Here is a 23,324-nt window from a genome sequence, read left to right as displayed (position 1 = left end):
AATCTGACCAAAATAATACACTTTTAGTAACACTCTGTCACTCATTTCTCTCAATCACCCAAAAAAAAGCATAACTTTAGCTACTAGATTTTCAAGTTCAAAACAAGTAATGAAGAAACGAGAAAGAAGAAACAGAAAAAGCAGCCGTTCAAGAAGCGGAAGAAGACGCGAGTAAGCTACCACCAGTTCACTTCACACTTTTATATAGGCCTCTTTAACGAACTCGCACCCTTCGAGTAGGTTAACCTGATTCAAAAAAAGTATTAAAAAATGAAATCGGACCATGCGATTTCATCTAGCAATTCATATAAAAAATTGCCAAGCTTACGCAAAACGTAGGGTCCGAGTTCAATCTTCCCAAATTCCAATTCTCAGCATGGAACTCAGACCATGCGATTTGTTGTCCCATTTCATATTAAAAAACTAAGCTAAAGCAACACGGAAAGTCCGATTTCAACCTTCTGAAATTTTAATTCTTATTAGCATACAAATCGGACCGTACAATTTACTATGCAAAAGTTTATAATCAAAGAACTCGCACAGTCTGAATTTTTCTACGTTACACTGCCAAAAAACTATTCAACATATATATCTAGTCCCCATGAATTCATAAGAATAGCACACATATGCGTTCGATTTCCATAAAATTGAGCCTAAAGTCACAACCATTCTAAAAACCACACCCACAAAAGCAAGTTCTATTTTTTTATTTAAAAGAAAAGGGAGTTTGTAAAATCCACCGAATTACCGAAATCAGCCGAGAGCCGCGCACAAAGCTGTGTCTTCAATCTGTGAGTGTCTTCTCTTCTCTTACTTCTTGCTGTTTCTTCTCCGACTTAACTTGATTTGACTTTCACCTTCAACTAGAAATGAAACTCTCCTTTGGTTCTGTTATCAAACGTTTCATTAGAACAAATATTACATAAAACACATTCAAAAAACGAGCTAGATATCCTAATAGCCATAGGAGAGCCCTTTGGGTTGAATCCATTTCCCACGCTTAGAAAGGTTTACCATTACCATAGGCATGGCTTAATTAATCAATAACCCAAAGGAATTACAGGGTGGATGTCTTAGTCAACTGATCATGGGATCTTACTCTACCAACCTTACACGCTTGCTTTCATTCACCAAGCACATGTCCTCCCACATAAGCGGTGGTCGTCACGAAGAAGCGCTTGCTGTTTTCCGACACATGCATTCATATCTTGCCTTGACTCTTGATGCCCATGTCTTCTCCCTCATACTCAAATCCTGCACTGCCCTGAATCGCCCCCAACTTGGCACTTCAATCCATGCTCATGTCTCCAAAGCCTCCTTTCTTTCAAACCAGTTTGTTGCCAGCGCTCTTGTGGATTTGTACGGGAAATGCGTCTCCGTTTCTTCTGCACGCCAGCTGTTTGATGAAATTCCCAGTAGAAATGTAGTTGTGTGGAATGCAATGATATCGCTCTATTCACATTTTCATGAAGTGGGTAATGCTTTACAGCTGTTCCAAGCCATGGATATCATGCCTAATGAATCAACTTTCAATTCAATTATAGCTGGTATGGCAAGACTGGATGATGGGTCATTCAAGGCTATAGCATTCTATAGAAAGATGATTGAACTTGGATTGAAGCCACAGTTGATAACCCTTCTTGCTCTGCTTCCTGCTGCTATTGGGGTAGCAGCTTTGAATTTGATTAAGGAGATTCATGGTTATGCAATAAGGAATGACATCGACTCCCATCCCCAGTTGAGTAGTGGTTTAGTTGAGGCGTATGGCCGAAGTGGTTGCCTTATGCATTCGCATGGTGTGTTTTGGAGAATGAAGGAAAGGGATTTAGTTGCATGGAGCAGCTTGATATCTGCATATGCTCTCCATGGGCGGGCAAGGGATGCTTTAGAAATCTTCAAGCAAATGGAATTTGCAAAAGTGCAGCCTGATGGGATTACTTTTCTTGGGGTTTTGAAAGCTTGTAGCCATGCTGGATTAGCTGATGAAGCCTTGTATTATTTTACTAGGATGTACAAAGATTTTGGTGTTGAACCAAATAGTGATCATTATTCGTGTTTAGTTGATGTTCTGAGCAGGGCAGGCAGGTTACATGAAGCATATCAAGTTATACAAGAGATGCCAGTGAAAGTCACTGCCAAAGCATGGGGTGCCCTTCTTGGGGCTTGTCGGAACTTTGGTGATCTGGAATTGGCAGAGATTGCAGCTAGAGCTTTGTCAGAGATTGAGCCTGATAATCCTGCCAATTATGTGCTGTTGGCAAAAATGTATGCTAGTGTTGGGAGACAGGAGGAAGCTGAGAAAATTAGAATGCTGATGAAAGAGCAGGGAGTGAAGGCAACAACTGGAAGTAGTTGGGTTGTGTATTCAGAATGATGACATTTGGCTACATGTGTTTCATCCAAAATGATGTTCTTGTAGAAGGATGAGCACATTGATACGGGGTTATCTTAATGAAGGAGGAAAATCTTGGACTAGTGTTGCAATTTTCCCGATGAATGCTTGATGAATGTTTCATAATCTGAAAAGATTAATTGTTTTAGAGATGTTGCCTCTTTCGCTATGTACTAACTCCAGGCAAGTAGCAATGCATGAGATATCAAGATGTGTTCATGACTGACAGGTAAGGCAGAGTGGGTGGAAATATGGCACTTGCACTTCTTGTCAAGGTTTTCGTGAATGATCTCCTTTTAGGTCCGGAGATTAAGATTACTTTGTCATTTTAAGATGGAGATAGATGTGAAACCCGTTACAGGAATCCTTCATTTCTAGCATCGGCTACCGCTTTCTAGCAACTAGATAATTCAAACTCAAAATGTTACATTGATCTATAAACTTAAGAATTATACTTTTTTCATGATTTGTTTTATTTTGATGGAAAATAATGATTGTATTGCTGTTTGTTCCTCGACCTGACAAGAGGAGCATAGTTTGCCAACCATGGCACCATGCGTATAGAGTTTATTAGTTATATTCAAAGATTGGGTGATATTATTTGATTCATGAATTTGAATTGCTCCATTCCATTCCTTGTTCTTTATGCTGGATCTTTAAAAAAATTTGGTTTACTTAAAGTAAATCAAACTTGGTGATTAGGCATGTTTTTCTGACTAATCTCTATGAAGGATTAATTGACAAGTTTTATCTAATTGGTCTGTATGTGTCAGTCTTAGAATCACATACATCTCTTCACATTCAATCAGTCAGGGACAAAATTTTCCAGATAACATAGATCAATCAGAATGAGGAGTTATAGAGTATAGGTGTATAGACACTAAGAGCAGTAGGTCACTGCCTGGTAGTCAGTGACAGCTGTAACTGTAGTGACTGCTGTACCTCCAACAATATTGTGTGTCAATGAGTTGTGATTACAGAATATATAAGCCCTATATATTCTGCAATCACAACTCATTCATGCACAACCAATAATATCACATTGAGAGATTCTGATCCAATTGTCTGTTCTCTCTGAATTCTTAAGGAGAGCACATAATTTTTGTCATATTATTTCCAAAACTCCTGATTCTGTTTTGAGAATAAAAATGTTTCATTTTTATAATCATGTTTGCAAAAAACCACATTAAAATTCAATCTTTAAAACACTTTTTGAGAATATGTCTATATTTAACATCATCAGGTATTTTTGCCAGCATGTTCAAAAATTGAAGACAGTTTTGGTAGTTTACCCAACGTATGATTCTAAAAGTAATTTTCTTTTGATGAATATTTTACTATATTGTAAGAGACAGCTACATATTTGATAATCAATTTTATTATATCTGTTTTTTAATATCAATTTCTATAGCTTTTTCTTGCGGCCCTTGCTTAGTGTTGCAAACATGAAGTTTATGAGCTTAGATGTCAAGGAAAATTAGTGAAGAGTACTTATTGGTGCCAAACTTTATCTTTGCCGGGCATCACAGTTACGCTTGGCTATTGAATGACCAACCTATATGATATAAAAAGCCTTGTTTTATTCACTACTTAGTTAAACTAATTGACAAGATGGGTATTCCTGATTGCTAATTTCCATGTCTTGAAAAACAGTCATAAATTTCTGCATGTAGTGCATGGCCATGTTCAACATCTGGTATGGCAGCAACAGCAACACATTTTGCGAGACAAGTAGGCACAGCTGTAAAGGAGAAAATTGGAAGGACAAAAAGAGCACAAGCACCATGGTACACCTCTCTGATGGCTGCTGCTTCGCGTGCACTTGTTGAAAGGTTACCATTGGTGGATCTCATTGTTGAAGTCAGAGATGCAAGGGTAGCATGCCACCGCAAACTCTTGTGCTGTTTCAGTCCTCTGTAAATCGTGTTTCAGCTTCTATCTTTTGTTTCTTTCCCTTACTTTAAACTTACTTTTTTCTTCATCCCTCTAATTTCAGATTCCTTTGTCTTCAGAATGTGAGTTATTAAGAAACAACCTATGCTCCTCTAGGCAAATTATAGCACTGAACAAAGTGGATCTTGCTGGTCGATCTGGTTCACAAGTATGTAATCCTCACCCTTTTTGGTTTTTCTTTTTTCTGGGCATTTTGGTTTCTGAAATGAAGACACTTTCCAAATACACTAAGAATGCTACACCACTTTCAGAATAATATTGTAATATTATAATACATGACACTGGATAGTATTGATTCTGACTTTTAATTAGAAGGCATGTATAGTTAAAAGTAAAATATTCACCAAGTATGTTCCATTGGTTGCTAAATTAATAAGATCTAAAGACTGTAAGTATTCTTCAATGTGAGCTTTCCTCTAGTTGTTGAAATTCTTGGTAGAGAAGGGGGAAGACTTGAAATTAATGAGAAAAGTTGCGTTTACACAATGAAGTTGTTAGCTCATATATAGAAGCTTTGAAGAAGTTAAACTAACTGAATAACCAATAGTTACCTTCTAATTAATTAATGGACTAATCTAACAAAGGATGATTGAGGTTACCTTATTCAATCTATAATCACACATTGTAATGAGTGAAATTAGGCATCCGAGAGAAAGTTATAGTAGGAAATATTATTGAAACTATAGTTTTAAGTGGTTTGGTCATGTGAGAAAAATTGCAAAAGCCTTGGTAAGAAGATTAGATAAAATAGAGGGTGTTCCAATAGTTAGCAGTACAAGGAAACTAAGAAAAATATAAACAAAATCATTAAGAAGAACTATATTAAAGGACTTGTTTACCAACCAAGGTTCTTTTATGAATAATGATGTTATTCGATTCATTTGGCTCCACCAAGTGGGATAAAAGGATTCTGGTTGTTTATGCTGGTAACAAGTGACATTTGAAGTGTTTTAGCTTCTGATTGTGTATTTATTTCATAAATTTTTCTTGTAATCCATTTGTGAATAGGCATGGACTGATTATTTTAGGAGAACAAATTGCATATCATGTGGAGTTGACGCTCATAACAAGGAGAGCATCAAAGAGGTAAACTATACTGAATGTGTACATGTACATGTGGCATAATGCATCAATGGTTTTGTTTGTAGCACACAGTATTTTGATTTGTTTCAGTCTAGCAAATAACTTTTGCTCCTTAGGAGAAGTCAGTTTGAGATTCTGAAATTGTTTTCTGTGTTGCTATTCTGAACTCCTTTTTTAAAGTACAATTTTATTTTATCGCAACCTTCATAATTAGTAATTTTTATTGTTATTGTTATTGTTATTGTTATTGTTTCACATGTGGCAAAAAGATTCATATTGTAGTGAGTGGAATTGTGAAACTGAGATTCTCAATTGATGTGCAGTGATTCATATGATTATAATTAAAAAGAATTTGGCGTCTTGAGTCTTCATGTGTGTTCTCTTGTAAATTCAATTCTAGAATATGTTCTCTAGGGCTCCGTTTGATAAGTGTCTTAGAGACACAAATACATGGACACAGAGGTATGCAAAGATGTTTGGTAGCACTGAGTCAGAGACAGAAACAGCAAAACACATGGAGGGACTGAAATACACTTTCTCAATGCACATATTAGAAGGAAGAATACTTGTGTGTCTGTCTCAGTGTCAAGTTCCACCCTATCCCTTGTCTCAAATGCAGCCTAGTAGAGAACATTCTATATTTGAATAAATGCATTTGAAATAAAGCACTTTCCACACGATCAAATCCTGTTTATATAACTATCCTTTACAAAGCCCACCGCTCCTGCTGCCCAATGTTCAATTCCTCAGCCTATTTCCTTGCTAACCCATAAATGGCTGTCAATACCTCCAGTTCAAGATCAAAATATGACCAATCAGCACCTATTTTCTGAGCCTCAAGCATAAATGGAGAAAGGCAATTTAGGATTCTTAAGAACTCAGCATTCTCTATGGAAACATCTGATGGTTTGCTACTGATTTTGTAGGGAATATGAATTCGTTCCACTTTCTTGTTAGTGGATATATCAACCGTTAGATATAGTTTACTCACCAATTTGAATGGTGATATCATAGAAAGTCACATAAGGTGAAATCGTCTTGAATTGGCTGAAATCTTCTCCTTCATTGTCTATATGTTCACTAAAGGTTGCTCCCAACCTCATCTTGTTGGCAGGCAGTATACCATGTCCTGCTTTGTTATCTTTGGTTTCTCCTGCACTTACAAAATAATTCTTTCATGAAAACTCAAAATATACAAAAGAAAAGGGAAAAGGATCTTGTGCATATTCTACAATAGAAATATGACAACCATGAAATGTGCTAAATAGAGTATAATTTTGATACATCTATATTGATCTTCTTATTTTATTGATTCTAGTTGTTCATGAATTACTAATTGGACTTTTTCCTTTGTAAAGCTTTTGGGCCTTATACAGCGGCAAGTGAGAGAATTGAGGGGAACTAGTCATGCTAATTATACTGCAACAGTGATGTTAATTGGAATTCCAAATGTTGGAAAGTCAGCTCTTGCCAATTCCTTGCATCAAGTGGGGAGAATTAGTGCAGCAGGTATTTAAATTTAAAATTTTCTTACAATTTTGATGTAGAGTAGTTGACAAGCTCAACTTTTGAAAAACACAAGTTGATGTGTATTTTGTCAGTTTGTTGAGTTCTATCTTGTAAAATTTATTCCCTATGGAAAAATTCACTTTATAGAAAAAGGAAAGTTGAGGCATGCAACTGTGAGTCCAGAACCTGGGGAGACTAAAGACATAAGAAGTTTTAAGGTTAGCTGTGTTTTATCCCTGCAGTTTGTATAATATCTTAATATTTTTGTAGAATTACATATTTGAAAAACTCCAAAATAGTTTTCTTTCGTCCAATATTTCGTACTTCTATTTGTTGACTTCCCAAATAAATTTATTCTTTTATAGGTGAAACAAAAAAGATTGTTCAAACCCTGTGTCTAATGCTACTTTCTAGCTTTCTCTCTGTTCTTTAAAAGTTTTTGACAAGGTTTTGCTGTTTAGCTTTGATAAAAAGAATATAGTAAGGCTCAGAAGAATGACATGAGGTTTGGGGAACAAGTGATCCTCACAAAAGCAAAAACAGATAAAAGAAAAGCAATTAATGATGCATAGTTATTCCTACCTTATTTTCAGGAACTACTAGGAACAAAATTTGCATCCAATTTTGTTTTTAATTGTTATCTAACAAAGACTCAAATAAAGCATGTATATATATATATAGTTTTTATTTTCATAATCTTATTTTTTGAGGTGTGCATACCCTTAAGATGCTAAAACCAAGAAAATTGTTTATATGTCCTAACTTTTTGAGCCGATGACAAGTTAATCAAGAACTTGTTGCAAATTTTGTCTTAATTGCATCTTTTAATGCTTTTCTCTCTGCTGAAACTTTGCTTTCCATTCAGATTGGTAGTCATCCCAATATTTTTGTCTTAGACACACCATCTGTTTTATCTCCTGATGTTCCTGACGTTGAAGTACTATCAAAACTAATTTTAACAGGTGTGTTAAAGTATTTTTATCCTTTTCTTGTGTTTGCTGTGTTGTGTTTATTAAACGAACATCACTTAGTTAATGGTTAAAATGATTTCTAAAAGATCACACGTGTCAATTTGGTCTTCGAAACATTAGAGGCTTCAAATTAGTAAAGATACAACAATGAATCAAATCAGTCTTCTATTAGATGATAACGTGTCACATAATTATTTATGCCACGTGTCATCATCATACTAATGGAAGGGTCAATTTGACTCATGGTTGTATCTTTTAGGATCAATTTGAGGCATCTGATTTTTTGAGGACAAAATTGAATGTACATGTGATTTTTCAAGGACTATCTTGAGTGTTTACTCTGGAAAGTTAAGTAGAATTTATATATTTTGGATAATATATCTTCCTCCTCATAATTGTACTTTCACTCTGGTCTACCATAATGTAACACCCTACCACACAGAACTTTACGCTTAAGCCGTAAAACAGAGGTGGTGTGGTATTACGACCTCTAAAATAAAATATATACATAATAATATCGAAAATGATACAGTATACGAGGAGTCTTGAAAAACAGATAAAGCAAAATCGCAAAATAAAAAGCACAACACTCAGAATTAAGGATTACTTGCGTGCGAAGAAAACTAAAGTTTATAAGCACAACTAAACAGAAAACAGGATTAGGAGGTCAAGAATACAAGATAACAAGCCTCCGACTCAGTCTACGAAGCTAAGGCTGGCTAGAGAATATTCACATACAGAATATACAACTTTTAACCCAAAGATACATGTTTAAAAATCCTAGTTCTCCATAAAACCTCTAAGCGGTACCAAAATAAAGTAAGTTGTCGGAGAGTTAAATACATAGGATTATATACAAATATACACCCAAAATAATAACCCAGAAACCCCTTTGCTGTAGAGCTCCAGACGCCTACCGAAGTGCCTCTTGACCTGCATCTGAAAAACAACAACATTGTATGGAGTGAGAACCGGGGGTTCTCAGCATGGTAAAGGTGTCATGCACATAAGATATAAGGTCTTGGGAGTGCTAGAGGCAATCCTAGAACGCCGACGCTCAGATATTGAAGCTTAAAGTATTAATATAGAAACCATAAACAGGTGGTCTTCTAAGGATATCTAAGCTTAACTTAAACTTAACCTTAACTCTAAGTCTGTCTACCTTTCCTCTATTCCTCCATCTCCAGTGAATTTGCATAGACAGACAATCAAACAAAAGCAAACACAGATAAAGTACAAGTAATACAGATAGCAAGTATAACAGTTAACATATTATAATCAATTAGGCACTCCCAATTAATGCATAGCAAACAAGCAAACAATATTCACATGATGTATGCCTGTCCTATGACTGATGAGGCTCATCTGTCGGTTATCAAGCCAACCCGACAAGTCCGGCTGCTAAACCCTGGACTGTCCCCCGTCGCGCATCGTCAAGAGTCTATGCATAGCTTTTTCTCTCTCACACACACACACACACACAAATTGCTCAATGGGGGTACCATTCCCGAGAATTTATACGTACCCGGTCACCTTTATGACGTAGGGTCAACAGAGTATCGAGTCTCAACCTGGAACATGTGGTGGCAAGTCACGATATTTTACCCAGGAAAACTCGTATCTCAGATAATTGAGTGTATAAGCCAAAAGCATTCATAATACTTGTAATCATTGCATAATCATTTTCATTAAAGTCATAACACCATATGCACTCCAAGTATTTACATTTCCATAGATAATTCATCAATTTCCAGCCTTACTTCACCCCCAAGCTACCCCCATTTCCTAACTTCATTTTATTACTAGAGTTACTACTATGCTCTGGGGCTAAAAGAATGAAAATAGAGGTTTAGAAGTTTGAAATTAAGCTTAAAAAACACAAAATCCAGTTTTGCTGAAACAGGAGCCATGCGTACGCGTGGGCCACAACAAAATCTCTTCTGCTATTAAGAAAGAAGACCATATAGTCTATATTGAATTTGCATTATTGAGTGTGTTTGGAATCCAACAAACCTAGAGAAGAATTGATTTAGAGATCAAATAATGTATTTGGAATTTAACAAAATAAGAAAAGAATTTATTAGTCGAATCCTATACTTTTCATATCTTATATTTTGATAAAAAAATTCCACCTTGTTAGATAGGATATAATATGATTTGGATTTTTTGAGTTCTAAATATTTGAAAAGACTATTTCATCCTTTAAACTTTTACCAACCCAAACACAATGCTCCAATTGATGACCTTGCAAAGAGAATCAAATTTAAGATCTTTTTTAAACATAATAATTGATTTGGAAATCAAGGCAATTGCAAACCCATTCTTTTCATAATATTCCAAACATGATTTGATTTATCAGTCAAATCAAATCAATTCAATTGAGCTTATCTTAATTCAAATAATTTCCCTTTCTTTTATATTCCAAACACACTCTAAATTCCTTTAAATAAATGTTTAGATACTACAGGCATATAGAAACTTAATGAACTTAACTATCAGATCCAAAACTAGTTGAGTTGGCAACTATTAAAGTTTATTCTTAAGGATTGGACCATAAGACCATTCTGCCTTTCTTGGTGCAGTTAACGATTTCAATTTTCAAATGTTCTCATGCCTCAATATTTCTTCATCTTCTATGCTTCAAGTTATCTTCCTTCATTAAGAAAGTGCTGAATTGTTTTCATACCAAATTCCTTCCTTCACTAACAAGCAAACCCATAAAAGTGAAGCAAACGTACCACAAAAACAGCTATCCTCATGAAAAGCAATATACTATTTCTGTTTTAGTTTAGCTTTTGTAGTTCAAACTTTTTGATAATATCTACATTTTGTTGATGGAAATCATGCCTTTGTTTTAATTCCTTATGCAGGAACAATCGGAGATTGTTTGGTCAGTAGAAAAGAAATTGCTGAATATTTTCTGGCTATTCTCAACTCTAGTGAGCAATACAAGAAATGGGTAAAATTATCACGTGATAATACTGTCGGAATATACCACGGCATTCCAACAGGGTGTTTGACTTTTTCTGAGTTTGAAGGAAAGAAGAAAAAGCAAATTCCAACTGATCACACGCAGGTATTTAACTTACTAGCTTACTGCATTGGTAACGACTCTTCGTGTAGTTGACTTTCAATTGTATAGTTAAAATATAGTCATTGTTACATTCTCATTAAAACAATAAGATTTGGATTCTGGAAGCGGAAGAATGAAAGGACAATCAAAAAGTTGAACACTAATAAACGGTTCTCAGTGTAACTATACAAACTTGTTAATCAATGGAGTCAAAGAATTGTTTACATTTCTTATTAAGTTTGCATATATGCTCTTTGGACTCCTACCAATGACTCAGCTATAGGATTTTCAGATTACCTTGGAAGTCGCAAGATTCAAATCTCGGTTTGGATGACAAAATGGCATGTATATTTTGTTCCTTTATTCCTTAGTATATCATAAATATGAATGAATTATACTCCAGATATTGTTTTATTCTCCTGCAATTGATCTTAATCTTTGGTAATTATATTTTGTAAAATGAAAATATAAAAGGTAAAGCCTCTCATTTATGTTGTTACTTAAACCCAACCCCACCCCCCTCCTCTCCCCTTTCCTTCCCCAGACACACAAAAGTGTGTATTGAAGAAGTGAGCAGTCTCCTTTCTTTTATTTTAATTATCTACTTATTTTAACTTTTTCTTGGTGTGCTTGGGTAGGATGACATAGTGTGCCATGTTCGGCGAACCCTTTTCGAAACAGTTTCATCTTTTGATGGAAACATAAGCTATGAAGATGAAATGGGAGCACTTATTGCTAGGCAGTTTGCTGCATTGCAAGAAGCCTTCCATGTTTCAGCTGAATGTGGAGAAGATGCTCATGTCAAGGTTGCTGGGAAGTTGCTTAATCTTTTCCGCACGGGTCGACTTGGACATTACATTTTGGATCATCTTCCATAAAATTTCACTAATCATTGCAGTCAATCCACTGCATAATAATAATAATAATAATAATCTCTTCACGCTTAGATCAGTCTTAACCAAGGGAAAAAAAGCTATTCAATGTAAGACCCAGGCACTTGAACTGGTTGGATCTATTTTAATCACCTATAAAACTAATTTGATTATGGAAGTAGAAACGCCATATTGGTATATCATAGCATTGCCGTACAATTCCTTGCTATAAGTAATTAAATAAATGTATACTGTTGCAATGTGTCTCTTATTTTACACCAACACTGACGTGCAATCTCGTGTTAAGCTTCAAAGTGGTCTTTGAAGTTATACTCGAGCCTGATAGTGGTTCTTGAAATTAACAGTTACTCATATTCATCCTTGAAGTTATACTCCGGGATTTAAAGTCGTCCTTCAAGCACTCTTCGTCCATGAGATGCCATCAGAAAGCTGATCTGAATTAATTTCTGACATGTTGGCAAGACAACGGATAGCTGACTTGCTGTAGAAATCTTTTTATGATAATTTAGTCTTTGAACCAAATTTAAAAACCTTAATCCCCAAATTAGCTTTGTTAAGTGTAGAAACAATATTATTACTGAGATAACTTGACTAAACAAGAAAATCAAGATTTATTGTGTTAACACTCTGTTTTAGCTATCAATTCTATTATCAATTGGTTTCTGGGCCAGGAAAGATTGAGTTCTATATATAGTGTTTATGTGGTCCATTTCATGTACAATATAAAATTTCTTTTATTTCATTGAATGATAAGATACACAATACCAATTTCATTGTTAGTTGCAAAATCTCCTCTGCGACGTTTATCTTCAATCTTCTTCTTCTTCACTCTTGATCTCTGGTACCAAATATGGTATCAGAGCAAGACTCCGATCTAGAAGTAAATTCACCAGAAATCACATCTTCCAAAACACTAACCATGACTAACAATCTTCCTCTTCTCACAAATAATTCTCAGAAGTTCATGCTGATTGGTGACAAGTTTGATGAAGCAAGCTTTTTAACTTGGGAACAACTTGTTTTATTCACAATAGGAGCCAATGATCTTGAAGATCACCTCCAGAAAGAATTGGTCCCCTCCATGTTTGATTCTGAAGCAGATCGTGCATCCAACACAGTTTCAAAGAGCTACAAGCAGTGGAAACAACGTGATAATCTTCTCACTACATGACTTCTTCAATTCATGAATGAATCTTTCAAAACAAAAATGATTGGTTGCAAATTTACTTATCAGATATGGGAAAGAATTCAAGAGCACTTTGCAAAATTTTTGAAGATCAAAATCAAGCAATTAAGGACAGAATTGAAAAGCATCAAGAAAGGAGGAAGTTCAGCTAGTGAGTATCTCAAGAAAATTAGGAAAATTGTTGATTCTTGAGTTGCCATGGGTCATCATTTAACACTTGATGAGCACTTTGAAGCCATTACTGAGGGTTTAAATGAAGAATACAAAGTCTACATCTCGATGATGTCAAAATCAGACTCTGAGTCTAATAGATGCTAAAGCGTTACTGATCTCTCATGAAAGTATGTTGGAAAAATTCAAGAAACCTGATCTTGGAATCATACAATCAAACTTCACTCAAACCAGCTATCAATTCAACAATAGAGGAAATGATAGAGATTTCGCAGCAAGAAGAGGACGAGGAAGAACCTTTAGAGGTGGCAGATCGAATTGGAATTCCACAAATCGTCCTCAATGCCAACTCTGTGAAAGATTTGTACACACTGCAGCTTCATGTTTTCATCGGTTCGACAAGAATTTTCACATAAATTCAAACGACAATTCCAATTCCTCATCCTCAGTAACACCACCACCAAACTCTTTTCACAACCCCAGAGCCTATTTTACAACACCTAAATCTGATGCTGAATCCTCCTGGTTTCCAGACACGGGAGCCTCACATCATATCACCAATGATCAGACCAATCTTTACTCCTCTTCGGATTTTCAAGGGGCAGAACAGGTAATGGTTCTCAAACTCCTATTGCACACATTGGTCATTCATATCTCATCTCTTTAGATAATAATCACAGATTTATTTTAAAACAATTACTCATGCACCAGATATCTCTCATAATCTAATCAGTGTGCATCAATTCACAGTTGACAACAATTGCTATTTTGAATTTCATCCTGATGCATGTTATGTAAAATCACAGGGCTCCCACCAGATTCTGCTCCGAGGATATCCTAAGCAAGGAGTGTATGAATTTGAGAGGATTGCTATAACTAAATCATCTAAAATTCAGTCAAATCCTCTTGCTTTTACTGCTGTTTGTACTTATTTTCATGTCTAGATCAAAGATTGGGTCATTATGCCCCTAACATTGTATCTTCAGTACTTAATTCTTGTAATCTTTCTTCGATTCATATGAATAAAAATGATATTAATCATTCATCTCTATGCAAGTCTTATTGTATGTCCAAAATGCACTCACTGCCTTTTAACACTGATAATTTTCAATTCAATCATCCATTAAAAATGGTCTATACTAATGTTTAGGGACCTTCATTGTAACACCCTGTCATACAGAGTCTTATGCTTAAGTCATAATTCAGAGATGGCAAGGTATTACGACCTCTAAAATAAAAATTTAGTACGTATAGTAGTATGAATAATCGATTATAACTAGGAGCCTTATTAGAAAAAAGGGTAAACAAAAATCGCAACTCGAAAGTGCAACACTCCGATCGATAACGTAACGAACAAGGATAAACCAACGCGAGATTATATATATACAAAGGAGTGTCAAAAACAGGATTATCAAGACTCAAAATCCGGCCGCGAAGATAACCGGTCCGAGCATAGCAATATATACATATGATAAAGTAAGGAAAACCACAAAGGAAACCCAAAGGGACACAAATACATAAAACCTATTCTCCAAAATCTCCCATAAGAGGAGTCATCACAGTTTGTATTATTTAATGGAGATAAAAGTATCTAAGCAATACATATAAACCAAAACAGAGTCCCGAGAATAAAGGATCTTCGCAAATCTAGAAGTCTCCAGCATCCCTCAGCGGGAAACCTCACGTCCTGCATCTGAAAACCACAAAATTCGCATGGGTGAGAACCAGAGGTCCCCAGCATGGTAACAGCTTCCACATATATAATACATAATAATAGAGGAAAGTCGAAGGCAATCCTAGAACTTCCTCCAGATAATATCAAAGCTTATAAACAAGCTAAACCATATGTGGCGAGTGACTAAAGATTCTTCAGTCTAACTAATACTTCCCTTTCCAATTTCTTCAGACCTCCCAACCACCAGCAGAAGTATAATGTAGCAAACACAGTTATATCAAACAAGAAATTTACAAATAGGAACAAATAAGGCATTTAGACAATTAGCAAGTAATATGCAGTCAAATAGGCAATCTCCACAATTCATATAGTATGCATATGATGAATGCCTACCCCTAGTTGCTGATGATATCATCTGTCGGTTATAGAACCAACCCGACAAGTCCTGGTAGCTAACCATTGGACTGTCCCTCTGTCGCGCATCCCCAACTCGAGTTATACTCATCATAAACTTGATCATAATCATGATCTATATCCATCACCTTCATTGGTGAATATTTACGGGGGCGAGCTCATCCGGGTCTTTCACAGTGCCCGGCCACACTTACGACATAGGGTCAGAAGAGCTTCGAGTCTCAACCTGGAGCACGTGGTGGCTAGCCACTGCTTCCTTCCAGGGAAACTCTCATCTCCAACAGTGGAAGTGCAACATTCACAATTCATTCAACAACATATATGCATTTATACATAGCCATAATCATGGCTCCGCCGTAACACAACAATAATCTAGCCATCCGGCTCACGGTTAAATCCATAACCAGCCATTCGGCTCACGGTTAAATCTGTAACCAGCCATTTCATTAACAATTACGGCCTTTCGGCCCTTGGCATAACAAGCACTTCCACCACCATCCTCCGCCTCTCACATAATCATCTTTGATCCTCATTGATCATTCATTTTTCCTTGCTTCACTCGCAAGTTACCACATCCCCTAGCTCCCTTTCTAATAGTGACGTTAGGATTTTTGCCAGTAAAGAATGTCATAAAAACAGTCGCGTTGTAGACATAGTCTCTAAACCGACAGAAATCCCTTCGTACAAACGTTTTGAAGTTATCCTTATCAATTGTGATGAGAATTGGATTTTTCTCCCACTTTGTTAACCTCTAACTATGAAGGTAAGTTAAGTGGATGAATTCCAATTTTCAATTAACAATGAGTTTGATAACTCAAGAGTCACCAATTAATCAACCACAGCCAAGAATGTAAAAAGCTAAATTAAAATTATAAATATCTGAAATACCTTCAATTTATTCAAAGTAGTAAAATCTAACATGGAAAATATTCATTTCTCAACCAAAGCCAAAAAGAAAATAGTAAATTTACTGAATAAAAATTGTCTTCAGATGGGAAGCAGTAATCATGTAAATAAAAGAAAGCAATCATGAATGGAAATACCTCAAATAATATTAATTAAGAAAATTATATGTAACATGGAACATTGAAAATAAATAAAAATAAAGAACCTGGGATTGAGAGTCACTCCTAAAACTAAGAGAAGTCCTAATCCTAAGAGAGAGAGAGGAGAGAACCTCTTTCTCTAAAACTACATCTAAAACATAAAAAGTGAATTATGAGTGCTTAATTATGAATACATGCATTCCCCCACTTTATAGCCTCTAATCTGTGTTCTCTGGGCCGAAAACTGGGTCAGAAATAGCCCAGAAATCACTTCCAGCGCTTTGTGGTCCGTACAGGTCGCGGAAAAGTGACGCGGCCGCGTCGTCCACGCGATCGCGCGGATTGGTTGTTGGCTAGGTCACGCGTCCGCGTGACCCACGCGTTCGCGTCGCCTGGCGTCGAGGCAACTATGGCAAATTATATATCAAATCAAAGCCCCGGACGTTAGCTTTCCAACGCAACTGGAACCGCGTCATTTAGACCTCTGTAGCTAAAGTTATAGCCGTTTGAGTGCGAAGAGGTCAGACTGGACAGCTTACCAGTTTTTCCAACTTCTTGCATTCCTTCCACTTTGCATGCTTCCTTTCCATCCTCCAAGCCATTCTTACCCTGTAATCTCTGAAATCACTTAACACACATATCAAGGCATCTAATGGTGATAAGAGAGGATTAATAATAAGCAATTATAAGTCCAAAGAAGCATATTTTCAATCAAAGCACATAATTAGGAAGGGAAATGTAAAACATGCAAATAGTATGAATAAGTGGGTAAAGAGTTAATAAAATCCACTCAATTGAGTACAAGATAAACCGTAAAATATGGGTTTATCAAATAGCTAGGCATATCATAATGATTTAAGACATAAGTGGTGAGATCGGAGGCTTAGAAGTATGAGATTTGGCTTTTAAAACTCAAAAATCAACTTTGGGATGAAAACAGGGCCACGCGTACGCGCACTCCACGCGCACGCGTGGATGGCCACAAAACTTATCGACGCGTATGCGTCATGCACGCTAACGCGTGGATTGAAAATTAGCCAATCGACGCGCACGCGTCAACCACGCGTACGCGTGGGTGTTCTCGTGCCCCAGGCACAAAACTGGCACAGTTCAGGCACAACCCTCTGGAAAATGGCTGGGCATTGAGTGCAGCACATCGACGCGCCCGCGCACATCATGCGCACGCGTGGATGGCGCTTTCTGGAAGAACGGCGTGTACGCGCCAAGTGCGCCTACGCGCGGGGTCATTCTGCTAAAAATTTTCTAAGTTAAAAGCTGCAGAATTCACAGATTCAACCCCCAATCTTTCAACGGACATAACTTTCTCATTTTAAATTGTTTTTCACCCGTTGTTCAAACGACATGGACATCCCGGATCCAATTTCATTTCTAAACAGATTTGGCACAAAAAGGAGATTCGTAGTCTAAGTTATGTCCCATCAAAGTATGCCCAAAAACCCTATTTTTATACAAAACCACAAAGTGCCATTTTCAAAACAAGTCATTTTCAACTCTTTTCAAAATCAATCAAAACATGCCAATTTCATCCCTTTTCTTTGAAATTAATCAAAATATATCGAATTCAACATCAAGTCTCCTCAACTCACACATTGACACATTAACGCAATTCACAAAAATCACTATCCCATCATTTTAACCCACTTCACCCAAGTGGCTCAAACTCAAACACATTGACATATCATATACTCTTCCTCATACCAATTTTTCACAACACCAATTCCAATAAACCATCATTGTACACAATCAATATCATACTCACCATCAACATGGTTCAATCCACAATTCAACCATAACCAATCATCAAGCATATATCACAACATGCATATTTCTCATACATCATACCATCAAGGCATCAATAATCACCATCACATATATGACCACATCATATATTTCAACCATCCAACAACATCAACAATTCAATGCCTATCTTAGGGCCGCTAGCCTAAGTATTTCCTACCACATTACATATTAGATACGGGAAACCGAGACCATACCTTAGCCGATTTCCCAAGCTCAACCGGAGCACTTCCAAACCACTTTTTCCTCAAGCTCTCAAGGCCTCAACACCTCCAAGAATAGATTTTTCACCACCAAACCCTTTTGAAGCTTTTCAATATCACCAATCAAGCTCCAATATTCACATATACACAACCTAAGCCACAATCATCACACCCATACACAACATCTCAAAATCCAAACATCATAGAACCACAAATTATACTAGGGTTGAGAATCTTACCACACCCAAGGTCCAAGGAGACAAGATTAATCTTCTCCTTCAAGAGAGTTGGGTCCTATAACATCAAAGAGCCCAAAATCTCAATATTTTTGCTCATGAAACTCGAAAATAAGGCTGAAAATTCGAAGAGAAAAACGTGGCTTACCTCAAGATTAATTATATCGGTTTTGTAGAGCTCTCCGCGGTGAACGTGTGGCCACAAACGGTGCGACAATCGGAGCTCTAGATCAAAAGTTATGGTGGTTTGAAGATCAACCAAGGGAGAGAACTTGAGAGAGTGTTCTTCCCTTCCTCTCCACCATTTCAGCGTGTGTGTGTGTGTGTGTGTGTGTTTAATGAGGAGAGAGAGAGTGTTGAAAACTAGGGTTTTGGTTTAGTTATGTTGGGTCAAGGGCCCACTTTGGGTCCGGTTGGCCCGGTTTGGCCCGTTCGGTCCAATCTTGGTCCGAATTCTATAAAATTGGTACCAAATTTCTCGTCTCAATCTCCTCTATCACATTTAGCCATAAAAATTACATTTAGGACTTTTCTAGAATAAATTCTCATTTATGGGTTAATTAGCCATTAATTAACCGGATTTTACATTCATCAGTCATTTCTCATCATGGTTTCTCATATTATGTTTTATTTCTAGATGCATGCACAAGATATCTTTGCATCTACTTAATATCCTCAAAGTCACAAGTGTTCGCTGCTTTTCAGCAATACAAAAATCAGATGGAAAATTTTTCTAGTTTAAGAATTAAACAATTACAATCTGATCATGGTCAAGAGTATATGTCTCATTCTTTTAAATCCTTTTTAGCAACAAATAGCATCATACATCAATTTTCATGTCCCTATACTCATCAACAAAATGGTAGAGTTGAGAGGAAACATAGACATTTAGTCGAAGTAGGCCTTTCATTATTAGCTACTGCATCCATGCCTCTTAAACACTGGGATGATGCATTTTTAGCTGCCGCATTCATTATAAATAGATTACCTTCCACTGTGACATCAAATAAATCACCATTTGAACTTTTACATAAACAAGTACCAGATTACAGTTTTTTTTAAAGTGTTTGGATGTAGATGCTATCCTCTACTTACACCTTATAACTCTACTAAATTTTAATTTAAATCTGATTTGTGTGTCTTTATGGGATATGCCCCACATCATAAGGGCTACAAGTGTATGGATTCTCAAGGTAAGATATTTATTACTTGTCATGTGCTTTTTTATGAAACGATTTTTTCATATAGTTCTATATTTTCAGAATAGTGCAATATGCCAGTCGAAAATTCTACTGTCACTTCTATATTGTCGGTCCCTATATTGACTACCACTACCAATTCTACACCTAATTCAGTTTCTCCTTCACTTATCACTCATACATCTACCACACTAATTCTTAGTACTGGCCCTCCGGCCTCTTCCTTAGATACAGTAGCTAATTCTCCAACCCCAAATCCTCTCTCCATAGGGGACAGTGAAATTTCACCTCCGTCCATTGCCAATTCTAACACCACCAATGTTCATCTTATGGTCACACGCTCAAAGGCTGGGTCCATAAAGCCTAAAGCTTTACAATCCACAATGAAAGCTCCTCCTGATCTTCTCAATGAAATACCCCCCAATACTAAACTTGCTCTTACAACACCACATTGGACCAAAGCCATGGAGGAGGAGTTGGCTGCTCTGCATCGAAATCAGACTTGGATAATGGTTGAACCACCAAAAAATAGCACAGTGATAGGTTGTCGTTGGGTCTATGCTATCAAACGACATCCCGATGGAACAATTCTCAAATATAAAGCACGACTAGTGGCCAAAGGCTTTTATCAACGAGAAGGAATTGACTATGATCAAATTTTCAGCCCTGTCATCAAGCCAGCAACTATTCATATCATATTAACACTTGCAACTTGTAACAACTCACGTTTTCACATAAAACCGTTTTATAAAATAATTTTAGTGCCCGGAATAGATTCAAAATTTAGAAGTTTTAATTTAAAAATAAAAATGTAAAATTTGATTTCAGTAAATTTTTCTGAGTTGGAAAATGTATCTTTTCGAAAAGATTTTTGTAAAAATGCGTACTGGCACTTAAGCTAGCAGTACCGGCTCTAGACTGTCCAGTACCACATATTTCGGAAAATAATATTTTGAAAAATTGATTTATTATTTTGAAAGGAGAAAAATAATTTAGAATCGAAGATCGGACACTAATCTTAAAGGTTTTAGCCCAAAGTGGGTCAAACGGACCTAAAACGCTAACTGGTTGGACCGAGTCCAAACCGGCCTAAGGTCCAACATATATAAGCTCATTTAATGAGTATTTCAGCCCATTATCCCCCATTTTGAAGAGAGAGGTGCGGATTAAGAGAGGAGGGGGAAGGAAGGGGGTGACACTATTCACCTCCACCTTCCGGGAGCCATAACTTTTGATCCGGAGTTTCGATTGACGAGTCATTTATGGCCACACGAAGCTCTTGTTGAGCTCTACATTTCTATCTAAGCAAACCTGGTAAGAAACTGCGTCTCACTTTCCAGTTTCGTGCCCTAGATTTTTGGATTTTTGAGGTTATGGTTTTGAGTAGATTTTGTAGTTTTGGTTGTTTAGGTGATCTCTAGTAGCGGATAATTAATGGATTTTACCCCTAATTTCGTTGGATAAGGTAAGAAATATCTTTATCCTTGTGGTTTGGTATAGTATGAGTTTTAGTTGTTGATGTATGTCTATGTTGTATGTATGAAGCTTGTTTTTGGAATTGGTGGTGGCTTTTGGTGTGGCTTTGATGGTTTGGAACTTGGTGGAAGCTTGATTAGAATCAAATTTGATGTTTGAGAATATTGGGAATCGGCCAAGGTATGATTTCAGTTTTCTTTATATAATATGTAATGTTTCTGGAAACTTAGGCTTGTTGACCCTAAGATAGGATTGAATGATATGGGTGTATGAGTAATTATATGTAAATTGATGTTAATTATTGGTGTATGGGATTATTGTGGATGATGATGATTGTTGGAGATTATTGATGTTGATGAGTATTGAGAATGATTATTTATATTGATGAATAATGAGAATTTTGAGAAATTAAAGTGACGAGTTAATGTAAAATGTTTAGGGTGGGTTGGAATGAAGGATATTGATGATTATGATGTTTGATGACATATATTGATAATGATTTTGATTGTTAGTTATTGTGGTTATTGAGAATTGTTGGGTGTTATTGGTGTTGATGAGTTTTATGATGGATTTGATTAATCATGGATAGGGCTTGATAATGACTATTGGAATTTATGAGAAATTATTTTGGGTAGTTGAGGTTGTTGTTGATTGATTATGATTATGAGTGTGGATTTATGATTAAGTGGAAAATTATGAATTTGGTAGTGAGATATGGAATAATGGTTGAGTAATTTAAGTGAAATTGAGGAGAATGATATGAAGAGGTAAGGTGTTGTGTGTGGTAGTGGTTTATGATGATTGGGTAGGTTTTGATTTGGTTTTGAATAGAAAGTTGGTTAGAATTGAAGTTTTGAGGTTTTTGGTAAAAATTGGTTTTTAATGAACTGATGAGTCTATATTTGATGGTATATTTTGACTCAATTTGGATGGATTCTAGTACATTAACTCACACTTAAGCACAAAAATAGCATACTTTTGTGTTTGATCCCTAATTTGATCTTAAATATGAAAACATGCAATTTTGTGCTTTAATAGAGCAAATTAATTCCACTTTCATGTCATTCGATGCCGTGATATGGTTTGTGAGTGATTTCAGGCTTTTGAAGGCAAGAATAGATGGCCAAAAGTAGAAGAAGGCATGTACAAGGAAGAAAACATGAAGAAAACAAGGAGAAGCACACACAGTAAGGTGTGCGTGCGCACAAGTAAGCATGCGTACGCACAAGACCGATTCAACCAAGTGTGCGTGCGCACAAGCCAGCGTGCGTACGCACAAGATGAAATTTCTATACGTGCGTGCGCAAAAGTACCCGTGCGTACGCATAGCAGCCAAAACAGCCTAGTGTGTGGACGCACACGTCTGTGCGTCCGCACAGGTCCCTACTCGTAATTTTGTTAATGAAACACGTGTAGCGTGTATTTTGGGGGGCTTTTGGCCCATTTTGGAAGGCTGAATTGCTGAATTGAAGTACTATATAAGGGGAGATTCAACACTTAGCAAAGGAGGGCTCATTTTTATTTTAGGTAGTAGTAGTATAGGAAGCTTCCATAGGTTTAGGAGCAGTGTGGTGGACGAAATTGTGATCACTTATTCTTTTTACTTGTAGGATGTATACTCTGAGGGCATTGTTTATTTTCACAACTCCGTTCAACTAACCAGCAAGTGTACTGGGTCGTCCAAGTAATAAACCTTACGTGAGTAAGGGTCGAATCCACAGAGATTGTTGGTATGAAGCAAGCTATGGTCACCTTGCAAATCTCAGTCAGGCAGATTAAAATAGTTTATGGGCTTTCGAAAACAGAAATAATGAAAGGGATAAAGATACTTATGCAGGTTCATTGGTAGGAATTTCAGATAAGCATGTGGAGATGCTGTAGAGCCCAAGGACGCCTGCTCTCCTACTGCTTCTACTCAATCCTTCTTACTCCTTTCCATGGCAAGCTTTGTATAGGGGTTCACCATCAACTGTGGCTACTTTCATTCCTCACGGGGAAATAACCTGTGCGGCTGTCACTCGCACAG

General features: G+C 36.6%; 2 protein-coding genes across 8 annotated transcripts; both read left to right on the top strand.

Moving 5' to 3' along the window:
* Positions 1-639: 639 nt before the first annotated feature.
* Positions 640-12,409, top strand: LOC107458851 (DAR GTPase 2, mitochondrial). Of its 7 annotated transcripts, none has more exons than XM_021127879.2 (10): positions 2,502-2,621; positions 4,066-4,267; positions 4,389-4,493; positions 5,354-5,431; positions 6,787-6,937; positions 7,085-7,155; positions 7,803-7,899; positions 10,779-10,984; positions 11,274-11,326; positions 11,620-11,744. In XM_021127879.2, exons 1-9 carry the CDS (start codon positions 2,590-2,592, stop codon positions 11,313-11,315), a joined length of 984 nt encoding a protein of 327 aa, XP_020983538.1. In that variant the 5' UTR covers positions 2,502-2,589; the 3' UTR covers positions 11,316-11,326; positions 11,620-11,744. The 7 variants fall into 7 exon arrangements, with proteins under 7 accessions (XP_015932542.1, XP_015932541.1, XP_020983538.1 ...); XM_021127878.2 differs by having other exon boundaries at positions 11,265-11,326; XM_016077056.3 differs by lacking the exons at positions 2,502-2,621; positions 11,274-11,326 and adding an exon at positions 640-791 and having other exon boundaries at positions 11,620-12,409.
* On the top strand, positions 733-3,019 carry LOC127739602 (putative pentatricopeptide repeat-containing protein At1g03510). The gene has a single exon (XM_052252066.1). It carries the CDS (start codon positions 1,088-1,090, stop codon positions 2,372-2,374), a length of 1,287 nt encoding a protein of 428 aa, XP_052108026.1. The 5' UTR covers positions 733-1,087; the 3' UTR covers positions 2,375-3,019.
* Positions 12,410-23,324: the final 10,915 nt, after the last annotated feature.

The sequence above is a fragment of the Arachis duranensis genome, chromosome 7, assembly GCF_000817695.3.
Source record: "Arachis duranensis cultivar V14167 chromosome 7, aradu.V14167.gnm2.J7QH, whole genome shotgun sequence".
Classification (NCBI taxonomy): domain Eukaryota; kingdom Viridiplantae; phylum Streptophyta; class Magnoliopsida; order Fabales; family Fabaceae; genus Arachis; species Arachis duranensis.
This window is presented reverse-complemented; position numbering and strand designations above follow the sequence as displayed.